The sequence below is a fragment of the Ornithodoros turicata genome, chromosome 3 (assembly GCF_037126465.1).
Source record: "Ornithodoros turicata isolate Travis chromosome 3, ASM3712646v1, whole genome shotgun sequence".
Lineage (NCBI taxonomy): Eukaryota > Metazoa > Arthropoda > Arachnida > Ixodida > Argasidae > Ornithodoros > Ornithodoros turicata.
In genome coordinates, this window is record NC_088203.1 from 94419086 (window position 1) to 94433461 (window position 14376).

At 42.9% G+C, this 14376-nt stretch overlaps 1 protein-coding gene across 2 annotated transcripts; it reads right to left on the bottom strand.

The window, feature by feature from the left end:
- Positions 1 to 1323: 1323 nt before the first annotated feature.
- LOC135388854 (proton-coupled zinc antiporter SLC30A5-like) lies at positions 1324 to 14346 on the bottom strand. 2 transcript variants are annotated; one of them, XM_064618698.1, is made up of 16 exons: positions 14155 to 14346; positions 13799 to 13898; positions 13591 to 13713; positions 13384 to 13450; positions 12760 to 12930; positions 12604 to 12691; positions 11711 to 11787; positions 11311 to 11481; positions 10337 to 10616; positions 7141 to 7352; positions 6913 to 7070; positions 6006 to 6135; positions 5718 to 5901; positions 5391 to 5620; positions 5200 to 5328; positions 1324 to 1821 (listed from the first exon to the last, which is right to left on the bottom strand). In XM_064618698.1, the coding sequence occupies exons 2-16, from the start codon at positions 13861 to 13863 to the stop codon at positions 1642 to 1644; spliced, it is 2265 nt and encodes a 754-aa protein (XP_064474768.1). In that variant the 5' UTR covers positions 13864 to 13898; positions 14155 to 14346; the 3' UTR covers positions 1324 to 1641. The 2 variants fall into 2 exon arrangements, with proteins under 2 accessions (XP_064474768.1, XP_064474769.1); XM_064618699.1 differs by having other exon boundaries at positions 14120 to 14346.
- Between the last annotated feature and the right edge of the window lie 30 nt (positions 14347 to 14376).

Below are 14376 nucleotides of genomic sequence, written 5' to 3' on the forward strand. Positions count from 1 at the left end.
AACGTCACGACTCGCGCCCTGGGGGAATGTGCGTCCTGGGCCGACTTCTAAGGGAACTGTGCCGACATATGTCTGAAAGCGTCTGAGGAAAACCCAGGAAAAACCCCAGACAGCAAAATGGTTGATCTAACCAGCAGACCAGCTTCTACTCCAATCATCTCTATCGCGCCAAACCATGTGGCCCACTGATGTGGAATTATGGCGGGCATAGTGGAATGAGCGCCGTTCTTCCTACGCTCCTGATTGGCGATGTTTCGGTTTCGTTTCATTGGCATGGCAAAATTCGGCAATGTATCTTTCAACGTACCTACTCGTTTCAAGATTTTTCGAAAATCGAATGGCTTTCAACGAGGACGGGCTTCCACTCTGCTGTCTCAGTTTTGCCCAAAATCCCTAACGAAAACGCCCAAACTAAAGAGTTGATGAATCCTAGGTAATTACTAGTCATGCAGCAGTTGATCTTTGAGAGAATTCCGCAAGGTCGTATGACACACGCGCAAAAACTGTATCTATGCTGCTCTCATAGCTTTTTTTATTAAACATGTATAACAGACTAAAAAAACACCCTCCATATCAGTTGACCTTAAAGGGATTATGAAATTTCCCGAACCCCCATACTTTTTTTCGGTGGAAACTGTTCTTCCCGCAGAGAAACTAATATGCCACAAATTTTTCCGGACGAAATCGCTCCACTCTGCGAGGAGCGCGCGCTGGAAATGTCTCTTCCGCGTTCCTCCTCTCCCGCGCATATTTCCCTGCCGATCGTGTAACTGTACGGACCGCACTTCGGTTCCCCGTTACGTCACCGGTGTTGCACAATGGCAAGTAATGCCGCGAGCTCGCGCTGTGGCTGCCGCCACTGCCGAAATCTGCCGATCACGCGAAAGCTGCTGTCATGGAGATTTCCACTCCCGATGAACGCATACGCGGGATCCTACGGCGCATGCTCCTGGCGGGATTCCTCGGCTCGGCAACACGTCACGATGACGTGTTGCTGAGCCGGCCGTGGTCGCGTCAGGTTGCCCGTTGTGTCTCCGCTCGGCAGCTCGCCACGGCGCGGCGCTAGCTGTCCTCCCTTCGCTCCTCCGTTTAAATTCACTCCCGAGAAATCCGCTCGCGCGACGAAAGTAAAATTTCGGTTCTAGACTCAGAAAAATGTCTTCTTTCGAACGAAACGAAGAAAAAAATCGTTTCATAGTCCCTTTAAGCTTATCGATGCATTTTGCTCATGAAGTTGTTGTTCTTTATTATTATACGTAGAATGCGTAAAGAGAAAAAGGACATTGGCACAGCCTCAGTAATATGCAAGATGCACAGTTCTCACAACATTGACAAAAATATTTAATGCCATTGATTGTATGCAATTCACTATAAGACCTGCACAATGTGACATACCTATGAGGTGCTCATTTTTTCGTACTCCGAGTCAGGCCTCATGTTTTCTTACAAGTTGTAACAATCAGGTCTGACTGACCATCAGTTTTTGAAAACCAGGCTATGGCTAATACCACACATTTTGCAAGACCACAGTTTTTTTCATGTGTCGAAAAATATTCCTAGCTCTGTTTATTAGAACTCAATAGAGGCACAATATCTGTACAAGACAGGTGATAACTTAAAAACTAGCTACTTATTGTGTGATCATACAGCTTTCACAATCATCACAGGCAAAGTTCCATTGATTGAGTGGGAATTTGCAGAGTGCACGAGCATGTTCGTTGCAGCTGTATTCCGCAGTCCAGCCATGTGTTGGAAGTACTCTTCTTTCTCTACTTGGACTGTGAAGTTTTGAAATCCTAGTTCCTTGAAGATTGCACTAACCTGTTAAACACACCACAATTATCAAATTTGACAGCTTGTGACTACTGAACAGGACAAGTATACATAAGGTGCCTTATATGGTGCACTCCTATTATACAGTTGTTCTCACCAACCCTATTATTATATTTGTAGAAAGAAGTCCACATACCGAATATGTTATATGAGAAACGTTTTCACTTTTCAACATGTAAAGCACTCGGGGTAAGGTGTTATCCGCACTTGACTAAAAAGATGCAGTTAAAGGCACAGCATGACACACTTCGGTACCAAGTTGGACAGTGAAGGATTTGTTAAGAAACAAGCGAGACCAGAGACAGCTGCTGCCCAGAATATACATTGATAGCAAAATTATTTTGTATGTGCATCCATTTTTTGTCAACTCCCTAGTCTCGAGGGTTTTACTGCAATGTATACCATTTTCAGTTCACTGCGGGCTCCAAATTATGGGTCCACCGAGAGGACGTAGGCACACACTGGTGCTTAAGTGTGGATAAACTGCGGATATCCACACTTTAGTCGCGCAGATCTCAACATGTTGTATTTCTATCCATAAACCACGATGTCGCGAAGATATCCACGTGTATCTGCGGGTATAACCGCATCCGTGAACACCTCTAACAATAACTCGAAGAAGTGGTGTGCGAGGATAGCATTGCCAGTATCCACAGCCGCAGTGTACCTACGCATGTAAGATGAGCGACCGCATCCACAACTGCGCTAGTTGACATAGGTATATCCGCATCCAAACCCACACTGGTATTGAGTATATCCGCACATTTGCGGTCATTATACAGTAAAACCCGCGTATAACGATATCGCGTATAACGATATCCCTCGTAAAACGATGGTTCATGATTTTACCGTCAAAATATACATTGGTTCTATGGGGAAACGACCCGTGTATAGCGATGGAGACCGCGTTCCGAGTACTCGTATAACGATGTTGGACGCTGTCCCGTGCGCGTAACCACGCGGCGATTTTCGCCGCGATAAGATACAGTAGAGTCTCGATGCTACGAATCTCACGGGGTAGCGGAAAAAATTCGTATCATCTGAAATTCACATCAAAAGAATTAAACCAAAACAAAAATTGAGGCAAGACTGTTTATTTTCCAATACTGTCAGTGAAAGAGGTAGGTGGTAACGCTTTTATGGCTCCGTATTTGGCCAATGCAGCTCAAATTCGCGAGATGATTCAAAATGCCTAGCACGTGCTTTCAACCCGCAAGTCGCGCGACAGTGTTCTAAAGCGAGCTTCTCCTAAAGCACGGAGGCGTTAGGTGAAGCTGACTTGAGGAATGGTGACGTGTAGTGTTGCCAGAAGTTGTCCTGCTATGTTGTCTGCTTCCCTTTATGAGTTCTGACGGCTGTTTTCCCAAGCCACTGCGATGTCACACAGCTTCGCGTTTTTTTTTATCTGTTTGTTTTTCTTTTCTTTCTTTTTTGCTACACGTGGGGTGGCGCGCGACTTTTCGGGGACGCGCTATTTAGGTCAGCCCTCGTTTAACGATGTACCCCGTATAACGATGGAATTCGCGATTACCGTCAATATCGTTATATGCGGGTTTCACTATTTGTAGAAAAAAGTCCACATGACGAAAATGTTATATATTACAAACATTTTCACTTTTCACCATGCAGAGCGCTCAGGTTAAGGCACCATCCACACTTGACCAAAAAAGTGCAGCTAAAGGCACAGCATGACACACTTCGGCACCAAGTTGGACAGTGAAAGATTTGTTAAGACACAAGCGAGACCAGAGACAGCTGCTGCCCAGAATATACATGATAGCAAAATTATTTTGTATGTGCGTTCATTTTTTGTCAACTCACAAAGGCACAGCACAAAGCGTGAACACCTCTAACAATAACTCGAAGGAGTTATTATCAAATGCTGATGGGATACGGTTGATGAAAAGTTGCCATTACATAAAAATATGTCTGCCACGATTCCCACGAACAGAGATGCTTCTTATGCATGAATAGAGCATGAAGTTTTGGGAAATATTTATTTCCCAATTTGGGGATAACAATTGGGGAAATCAAGATGTGCAATCGGTGATATAATCGCGTTTTCTGCCAAACAAGCTAGTGTACATGCCTATAGACGTTTCACTTAGGGCAATTTGCTGGGTAAAAATCGGGTTTCACCCTAAAGAGTCAACCTACAATTTGGGGTGCAAATTTGGGGAGGAAACGGGTTAAACCTTGCGGTTCTATGCATAAACTATTCATCCGCTAGTATAATGATGAAATTTTGTAAACGTTTATGTTTGTACGCCAGATTTGTAGACCTCTACCTTCACATCTAGATGAATACTAGGTATGTGACGTGCCCACATACAGGAATGTGAACATTTGTATAAATGGTCAAGCACTCCTTGATAGTTATCCATTACAACTTCATTGTTTACTAGGGATGTGAAAATCCGAATATTTGAAGTTGAACCGAATCGAATAGGGGGAAAATGCCGACTACCGAATCGAATATTCATGCAAATTTTACAATATGGACCATTCGCACTAAAAGTTTGCAATTTGTAGCCCGCGGCTTGAGTGTAATTTTTCTGGCATTAACTGTTACATGAGACACATGCAACAATTCTGTGGGAACACCCTACTCTTTAATTTTACACGATAGTGTTTCCTGCTTTCCAGGTGAGTCTACGCTTACTGGTGTAATTATCTCGATTTCAAAATTTGATGTCAGCCAACGCATGTTACACACATGAAGCTGTAATTGTTTCTGAACAACCACAGGTCACTTGTGAAACAAACAAAATCACGTCTTGCCTCGGCTTTTCCATGAACATCCTTTAAATTATTTGCTAGAGTGTATATGTCTCGCCTGGGAAAGTTGTGATGCTGAAATTTTGAAAGTAAGGGACGTCTGTAAGACACCCTTTTTGTACCTGGGCTGTAGGCAACCCCTCAGACATCAAATCACAATCCCCCGCCAGCACTGCTAACGTGCACCTGGGAGGGACACCACTCCTTCCTCAGGCAAAGCATACACAATTAACACATTAACTTGGGCTGACGTTATTTTGTGCTAAGCAACACCGGCTCGCCTGTGTTGGTCATGCAGCACTGACAACTTCGTAAAGGAGGCTTCACCTCATGCAGGGAGGCATCGGTTGAAGCTCACTTTAGGGGTGGTGTCGTTCATATTCGGGGAAGAGTTGAATATTCCGAAAACGGAATATTGGATATTCTATTCCAATTCGAGAACTAGAATATTCACACACACCTACTAGTGTATTTACCAAACTCAACTGCAATACAAAACCAATGGAACTGCACATCAAATCTGAGCTAATCAAACGAAGACATAAGGAATGGGAGCGAAAGTTTGATTTCAGCGAAACCGTTTCTTACCTGGTTGAGAACTTTATGTGCACTAATCTCCCTAGCAACTTGAACATGAATGGTCCCTGTTTTCACATCATTAGTGTGGTTCCAGAAATGCTCCTTGCTGTACGATAAAACACCCTCGATCTTCAGGACCTGTTGGCAAAAGAACAGGGGTACCCCATGAAGGGACTAAATCACATTCTGTGGATTGGTACCTTGTTTAGGGCAACAGAGAGTTGCCGTTCTTCAAGTTCCAAAGGTGTTCTCAGCAGTAGGATCACAGATGAATGCTTTAACAGTGGAAGGACACTAATGAAGATGAGCACTGCTATAAATATTGAACAGAGAGGGTCGGCTACAAGAAGCCCAAACTGGTCAATCAGGAATGACGACACTATCACTCCGACACTCCCCAACGTGTCTGCTAGTATGTGCAGAAAGACACCTGAAAGTATCAAAAGAAAACAAAAGGGGGGAAGGTTAATACCACATGTCCATAAGGCAATGGCCTTGAGGTACAATGGAAAGATACATCTCACTACCTTGAAGGTTTGCATTTGGAGTTCCACCATGATTGTGTGAGTGACCATGCCCATGGGAATGGCTGTGACTGTGGCTATGGCTAGACCCATGTCCATGAGAATGAGAATGGCCGTGGCTACCGTGGCTGTGACGAAAGACGGCGATTCCGAAAAGGTTGACGACTAGACCTGCTACTGACACTGTCTGCACACAAAACGCAACTTTATGAGATTCAGTTGGAAACTGATCTGAGACAACATTACACAGCCAAAGGAGGAATGTGGAAGGATTTCAAAGACTTCACTTACCAGCAAACGTTCAGTGGTAACATTTGGTGGATCAAAAATCCTTGTGACAGCTTCGCTGAACACCATAAAGGCAACAACTACGAGAAAGATGCCGTTGACAAACCCCGAGAGGACTTCTACTCTTCCATAGCTACAAAATAACACAGGTGCATTTCATATCACTGTGCAAAATTGTCATCTTTACATTCAGTTCAACATTGCTACCAATATCCCTAAAAACAGCCAGACATCATACTATAAGGATCTGGTTTTTATAGGCTTCTCTTGTAATGTTTTATTGAATGTGTCGTAACAAAGGCTCAAAAATTGATTCACGGTGCACATTAACCCTACCTTGAAATATGTACAAGCTTAGTTTTGTACGATTCCCTAAAATACTCCAGAAGACAAAAGGCAACATGTGCTCCTAAAAACTGAAATTGTTATGGCATTTCAGTATTGGACAGCTAGTCACACTTTTTTTCTTTTGATAATATTTTGATGTTGCAATGGTGGTGTAACAAGACCCATGAACTAAAGCCCACAGTGTGCAGGAGAGGTGATAATCTTAGGTACCTAATGAAAACTTTAACGTCAACTACTTGCCCATCTTGAAACAAATTTTAACTATTTTTGTTAGCTATTACTATTGTAGTAGTGAATATGTTTTCTAATGTAATGGGATAAATGCAATATGCATTTTCATGCTTCCAAATTCAATTGTGAAAATGAGATTCCTTGCGACCGAAAAAGTTGATCTCACAGTGCTTGTAAGTCACGGGAAATGTTCACCGAAGATACCATTGACCACATAGTTGTTGACCAAGTAGATTTTCTAATTTCTATGTTCTAATTTTCTGTAACATATTAGGTGAAACACCCTGTATGTAGCTTGTTAATGTAAGGGGGGGGGAAGTTACGTGCTTACCCGTAAGGAAATGTCTTTGAGGCTGTCCGCCTTGCAAGCAGAGATGCTGCTAACCCCATCACGAGGGCGGAGCAGTCGAACAACATGTGAAATCCATCAGAGATCAGTCCCAGTGAATTGGTCCACATCCCATACAGCAGCTCCACAAAAGTAAATATCTGACAGGAACAAGACACGTATGCTTTCAATAATATCTTCCCGTTATGAACAGAGAAGATATGACCATACCAAATTGACACAGAGAAAATAGAAGATCCTTCTGGAATCTGACTCTTTCATGATTTGGGACAAGCCCTGCTTGATTAGTGATGGTAGAGACTGCGAGAGCTGACGTTGCAAGGCATCCCCGTTGAAGTTGTACAGGGGGTCTCCTTTACTTGAATAGCCTACAAATGTTGCTGTTGAACCTTTTGTGTCTGGAGATGCCAGTATTACTGTGGCTGCAAGAGAAATACATAGGAAAACAAATAATATGTAAGCTCTTGTACAGCACAGCTTTGTTAGTTCTAAGAGAAGCACACATTCTGTTAAAAACCCTTGTACCTGCACAAAATTTCACAACATACAGTATTTTCTTGAATGATAGACAAGTTCAGGGTACACAAAAAAAAAGAAGTAAACATTACGGGCATGCTAATATTCGAGCTCTCGAATTCGAATCGAATATCCAATATTCGGTTTCCCAAATATTCGACTACCCCACGAATATGAACGACACAACCGTGAAGGTGGGTTTCACCTGATGCTTTCCTGCAAGGAGTAAGCCGGCTTTACAAAATCGCTAGCGCTGCAGAACCAACACAACCCAGCTGGACTGTTGTTGTTTAGCGTTAGATAACGTTAGCCCAAGTTAATTGTGTATACTTCGCCTGAGGAAAGGGCGGTGTCCCTCCCACGTGCCCTTTAGCGGTGCTGGCGAGGAATTTTGACATCCCTTACGCGCAAAATTTCAGCAATCCAACATCCCCAGGCAAGACATACACACTAAAGCGAAGAAGTTAAAGGATGTTCATGGCAAAGCTGAGGCAGGACGCCGATTTGTGTGTTTCACAAGTGACCTGTGGATGTTCAGAAACTATTACAGTCTCATCTGTGTAACTCTATCAATGTGTAACAGCCTCAACCAAATTTTGAAACAAGATAATTGCCCCAGTAAGCGTAAACACGGCTGAAAATCCGGAAATGCTATCACGTAAAATTAAAGAGCAGGGGCTTCCCACAGAAGATTTAGATGCCTCGCTTGTGACTGTCAATGGCAGAAAAATTACACTAAAGCCACAGGCCACAATTTGCAAACTTTTAGTGCAAAAGGCACGTATTGTAAAATTTGCACAAATATTTGATTCTGTATTCAACATTTTTTCCCCCATTCGATTCCATATTCAATTAGACTCCAAATATTAGGATTCGCACACCTCTAGTAAGCAGAGATTGGGAGGTAGTGTAGCAGTTGGAAATGATGCACAGTACTATTTATTCACAGAGCCTGAAGTTTTAGGGTTTAACCCGAATCTTCCCCAAATTTGCACCCCGAATTGAAGGTTGCCTCTTTAGGGTGAAACCCAATTTTTACCCGTCAAATTGCACTCACTGAGACGTCCATAGGAATGCACACGAACTTGTTTGGCAGAAAATGCAGTTACATCACAGTTTGTACCAAACCAGTACTGTTAGTTTGAGTAACTGAGCCCGATTTCTCCCTGAATATAGCATACTGGAAGTTTTTCCACATGAATTTGCACAAATTTCGAGCACATGTTTATTTACCTGATTTTTGCCCCCAAATTTAGAAAAAAAAAGTTTTTTTTCCGTTCCGTCCTGCTTCCGTTCTCCGTTTCGTCCAAAGCGTTAGACAAACCATACTTTCTAAAAGAGCACCCAACAACCGCCGTCAGGCACATCACACCAAGAATCCAAAATCCACTGTGCTGGCACAATTCTTGATCTCTCCCTGCTGTTTCAGCCATCTGCTAACATTTGCTTCCGAAACTTGAAACCGCCTTGCTGCCGCTAAGTTGTTGCCGCATTCAGTGGCGAAAGCGATAACTTTGCATTCAAGCGCAGCACAGTGACGACACCATGACAGTGAATTGCTTCGTTTGTTTCACACTGACTGGCGCTGACAACCACAACACTTGGTATTGGCTGCACTGCGCTATTGGCCCGATCCCATCGCCTGCTCCCGCCTCTGCCATGACGTCGTTGTGGCGTGGATATTCAAATCTAGGACAACCCCCGACTTTGGAACACATTATTAAAAAAAAAAAAAGAGGTTGTCTGAGATACGAGTAGATACGGTAACCTTATGGGAATGTTGCACATTTTTTGCATCAACTGGGCATCTGTTACTATACGATAGGTTTTGACCATTCAAATTTTCTAGCATGCTGTGGGCAGCAGCTGTTGGCTAACATTGTGTTTAAAATACATAAAGAATAAAATCTGTGGCTGCATTAATATATGGGAACTGAAGAAGAATTAACTTTCACACAGCTGACTACATAAGTTTTAATATTTTTGTGAAAGACACACATTTTATTATTATAATTAGAGCTGTGCGAATATTCGAAATTTCGAATATGAAACGAACATCTGATGCTATTCGAATGCTATTCGCAACCTATTTTCAGTATTCTATATTTTCGAATATTTTTCGAATAGTACTGAGGCGAGGTATCATTATCGCCATTCTGCGAGTGGGCTTCGCCTCATTACACCCAAGCGTTAGCTGAAGCCCACTTTACGTTACTGCCATTTAGTGTGCGGCTCCATTCTGCAAGCCGGCTTCGCCTCGTTACTCTCGACCGTTAGGTGAAGCCCGCTTTACACTGTTTACAATATTCTGTCACTAAAGCCTACAAATTTTGTGAGCTCATAGTCAACACTATAACTCTGGGCATTGCAGGTTCCAGTAAATGTACTCCCAACTTTGAGAGTTATGTTCAGTAACAGATAGAAATATGTGCACTTTCTACAAAAAAAATGTACTGGAAATTCACAGTGTAAACATAGAAATGAGGAGATGCACACAAAGCAGGCTGCATGGAACATGTTGACTAACTCTCAATGCAGTTCATCCCACCAATGCAGTCTACCATACGGAACACAGAAGGGACCCTTCCCTCACGATATGTTATGCAGGTTGAAAAGGCTCGCATGTTCGGAGCAGAACATCATCGAATGAGCACAACACCAAAAAAATATTTCACCATGAGGTATTCCAAATTATTCTGAGTCGATTCGCAGTGCAAGTGAAATATTCGTAAACTATTCGCAATGGAAATTTTTCTATTCTCACAGCTCTAATTATAATCACACACCTAATATGTACGAACACTGAAAGGTCTGAGAACTGTACTCTCCCTCTGGTGAAAAAAAAAACAACACAAAACCTTGTTACATTAGCTTTGAGAATGCAACTCACCAAGCACAAACATGACCCACGCGAAGATCAATCCTCCCGAAAGCGAGTGCGGTGGTGATGCACCGTCACTCCATTGGGAATTAAATCCAGATATCTTAGCTCCCCAAATACAGCCAAATATAAGAGAAGCTGAGAATACTGTCAGAGTTCCCAGCCTGGCACTGTGAGGTACATCGAGCTTCGTAGCGCAGACGGATTCCACGTAGTAGTCCAACACAAAGAAAATCGTGCTTGAAAATAGAAGTGGAGTGAGGAAGTTCCACCAAGATGGGGCCTCGTCCTAAAAGAGTTGTAAAGGTGACTTTGTTTAGCAATAGCGTTGCCAAGGCCCTTTCACCATCTCTTATTAATAATTAAAGGAGAGCGCGGATAACACTGACAGTATCTTTGTCCGCACACCTGCAATTGTTGCATTCGTAGGAATACAATTGCATGACAAAAATATTGCGTGACAAATACTGTTGTCTCTGAGCATACAAATTGCTTTTGAACATTGTGTCATCCATGGTCTTCCATTAATACCAGCTAACTGCACAGCAATGTGACTGCATTGAGGCGCATGGTTGTTTCCGCTTTTTATCTGCACAGACTTCAAAACGTTTGATTTCCATTTGCAAATCAGGTTGTCGTGTGGATATAACCGCACCTGCACGCACCGCTATTTAAAATAATGCTGTGAAAAAACGGTTCATGATCCACTAGATTTGAAGTGGTTAAAGTGTACTTTCTGGTGGGTGTGACTATAAAACGTATCTATAACGGGTAGATTGTACATACAGACCCCCAAAAAAATATTGTTAGGAAAGGAGGTCACTGAACAAACAAAAGGGGTGCAAAAAATTATGGTTTTACTGCATCCATGACTTGAGTAACAGAAGAGATTTTGTTATATATCAGAAACAGATTCTTAAAGTCTGATAATCTTATCAGAAATGTCTTAACTGACATTGCAAGACCACAGAAATAGGACTCACTATTGTCAAGAACTGTAGCAGCAGTACTAATGGAGCAAGAATAATTGTCGACACAAGGCTTGAAAGGGCATTGAGACGTTTCGCTCCACCAATGTCAATGGAAACAGTTCGCGATATGGTACGAAACCCGGTCTGCAGGCACATGGTTAATGTCAGGAGAAGTACGCCACCCTGGGAACAAAATGTTGTCATCATTAAGGATCTTTGAATAGTAGTTCAAAGCATGAGACCATCCCTCACTATGCAAAAAAAAAGAACGAAAGAAGTGCTTAGTTCAAATTTCGTGTAGTCTGGAGAGAGCACAGACACACAACAATACTCAGACCTGTGGTAATACCCGTTTTCTTCACATTTCCCATTATGTGCTATCCCAACGAATGCACAGAATGCTAGCCCTTACCTTGTGATCAGCGACACCAAGCCATGATACGATGTAATAGAAAGCATGGCTTACACCATGGTGGTGGTGACCTTCAGCTGGAGCAAGGGTTAAGAACGTAACGTGATACCCCTGCACGTCATTCATTATGTGCAGTGACAACGCTCAAAGATGTATAAGTAGGGAGTGACTTTTTCGGGTTAAATGCCTTTCTCAGATTCGGGAGGTAAAAATCGGGCGCTATTTTTAAATCTGTAATTCGGGGAGAAATCGGGCGATAATTGTGCCTTCCGGTGTTATCGGGTGTTTTTGTTTCTCCTCTTGTCTATTAAGTCCTTTCCTAACCTCTCTTTTTTGTTCTTTTGTTGTTGTTTTTGCGAGATCGTGACCTTTCAGCGGTAATCCCTGAAGGCATAGACAGTGTTGACACACTTGGGTGTATTGCTTGGAAAGTAAGTGACCCATTCTTACATGTGTTACACGTGACGACCTTTGTTCGTCTTCAGTGGAAACGTCACTTGAGGATTTCATAGCGATTGGAATTTGGGGAGAAATCGGGTTTAACCCGAATTGGTCTGAGGTCAGTTTGGGGGGGAATAACCGGACGGAATCAGGTTTAACCCGAAAAAGTCACTCCCTATGTATAAGCGGCGCGTGAGCTGAGAAGGAAAAAGGCTCAGGGCGTTCTCCCCCATCATACAAGGATCGTGTCCGCTGTCCTCGGCTGCCTTCTCCGACTGTTTTTGTAAATTCGACTGCGCAGCTATAATGCACCGCAGAGCGGAAATATTTTGCGTGGTGCCTCCTGGTGGACAACTTGACAGATGAGTAAGGGTTCGAGCCATATTGAATGTCACATCATTGCTCCTTTAAAGTTACAGTAACACTGAAATTATGATGTCTGTAAAGGATACGGTGCTCCGTGGGTACAGCTTCATTGTCGTCAAAATCAAGTAGTAGCAGAGACAGCACACCAAGCACTACACAAACGGCTCCCCGAAACTGTGCAAAAGTGGTCCTTATCAGCTTGCAAAATGCTTAGAAACTACTATACAAGACAACGTGCCAACCTTTGCGTGCCCTCCTGCATTTGTAAAAAGTGCTCGCAATGCCACAATAACTATCAGATCACTGTTTTGTGACAATAACACAGTTCGCAATGGCCCACACTGAGTCAGACCAAACAGCACAGAGAGAGTCAGTATGGAATTGATGACCGCATGACGAACCACAGAGAACCACTGCAAAAAGAAAAATAATTCATATAAATACCACTGCCCAATATGTACAGGGTAGCGGCCTGCCTATAAAACTTTACCCGTGCAAGCATGCCTTACTTAGCAATTACTCAGTGCATGGCAGTTGAGTCCTGGTAAATTTCAAAGTGAGTGAGCATTGCAATGCAGAGCTACAATGCAAAATGTACAAATCTGGTAGTCAAAGCAACCAACATGGCAGTGTCGTGGAGGGCAGTTGAGGTCCTGCTCCCCAGATGGCAATGTAATAAACAACACTGAAGTGGCTGGGATTGCAATAAGTGTTGGCCTTCAGAGCTTTACATGTACATAATGCAATGCAGCTGCACTGAGTAATTGCTGAACAAGTGAACGTGACATGCCAGCATGAGTACACTATTACAGGTTGCTGCCATGTACGAACGTTAGTGTTCTCACATTAAAGATAAAACTTCTTACCTGATTTGCAGAAAGACGTTTTCCCGCCGAAAATGGCTTTTGTATGAAAAGGAGCGCGACGGAAGCACTGCAATAAAGCATAATTTTGTATGTTTCTTGTATTTGTCTGTGACCTCATCCTAATAGCACCAACACTGGGAGACCCAAAGTGGTGCTTACAACTCCATTGGTGAGCTAATACTGCTACTGAAGACGCGCAATACTTACATAACTCTTTCAATAAACAGGAACTGGACAACATGAAGATAATTTAGAACGTCGTAACTGATGACAAATGACAGGGCGACCAGACACTTGCATACGAAGAGGCTGGCAGCATAAAATTTCAGTCTGTAATTGCAAGGTAAATGTGATTATGTATCACTGGCAAGGTGTGCTTGTTGTTACAATTTAGGTTGATATATGACATATCTACCTGGACTGTAGTATGACAGGAGATCGGGGCTGTCCATGGCGGTAATGACTTGGTAGGCGGTCCATTACTGTGGAGTGTGACTTATAGACATTCTCATAGCCTGCATTACAACGAAATAAACTCCATCAGATCTGCAGATATTTTCATATCGACTTTTCTGCAGCACAGAAGACGCTACGTTTGTGAGCACCATCGTATGTTGTAGCCGACACATACTATGTTGTTCACAAGAAGCATGTAATCTTGTTTGAGCGACAGTCACACTTCAAATATGGCCTGTTCGATGTGTACGCCGATGTGAGAAACTGGAGTTGTGCGTACCATCATCTTGTGCATGCCATTTGTCTGATACTCACACGAGTGAGAAAATTACAAACAAGCCATTGCGCAACGACGGTCGGCATTCGAAGACCTCGTTGTCCACGTTTATGCAACAAATGCTCGCTCGTCTGATACAGCAAACACGTCGAACACGACTACGGACGCTTGCCTGCGTGACATTTAACACGTTTCGACTCTTTCTACTGCCATGACTTCTTTATATTCACCATGATTCCAAATTAAGATCACTGCGCTCA

Excerpts from the sequence above, each read along its gene's own strand:
- LOC135388854 (XM_064618698.1), bottom strand. The coding sequence starts at position 13,863 with ATGGACCGCCTACCAAGTCATTACCGCCATGGACAGCCCCGATCTCCT. Across the intron at positions 13,451-13,590 it reads CTGTTTATTGAAAGAGTTAT|TGCTTCCGTCGCGCTCCTTT; the intron begins GTAAGTATTGCG and ends GCTTTATTGCAG. Across the intron at positions 11,788-12,603 it reads AGCTGTACCCACGGAGCACC|CTGAAGGTCACCACCACCAT; the intron begins GTATCCTTTACA and ends CCCTTGCTCCAG.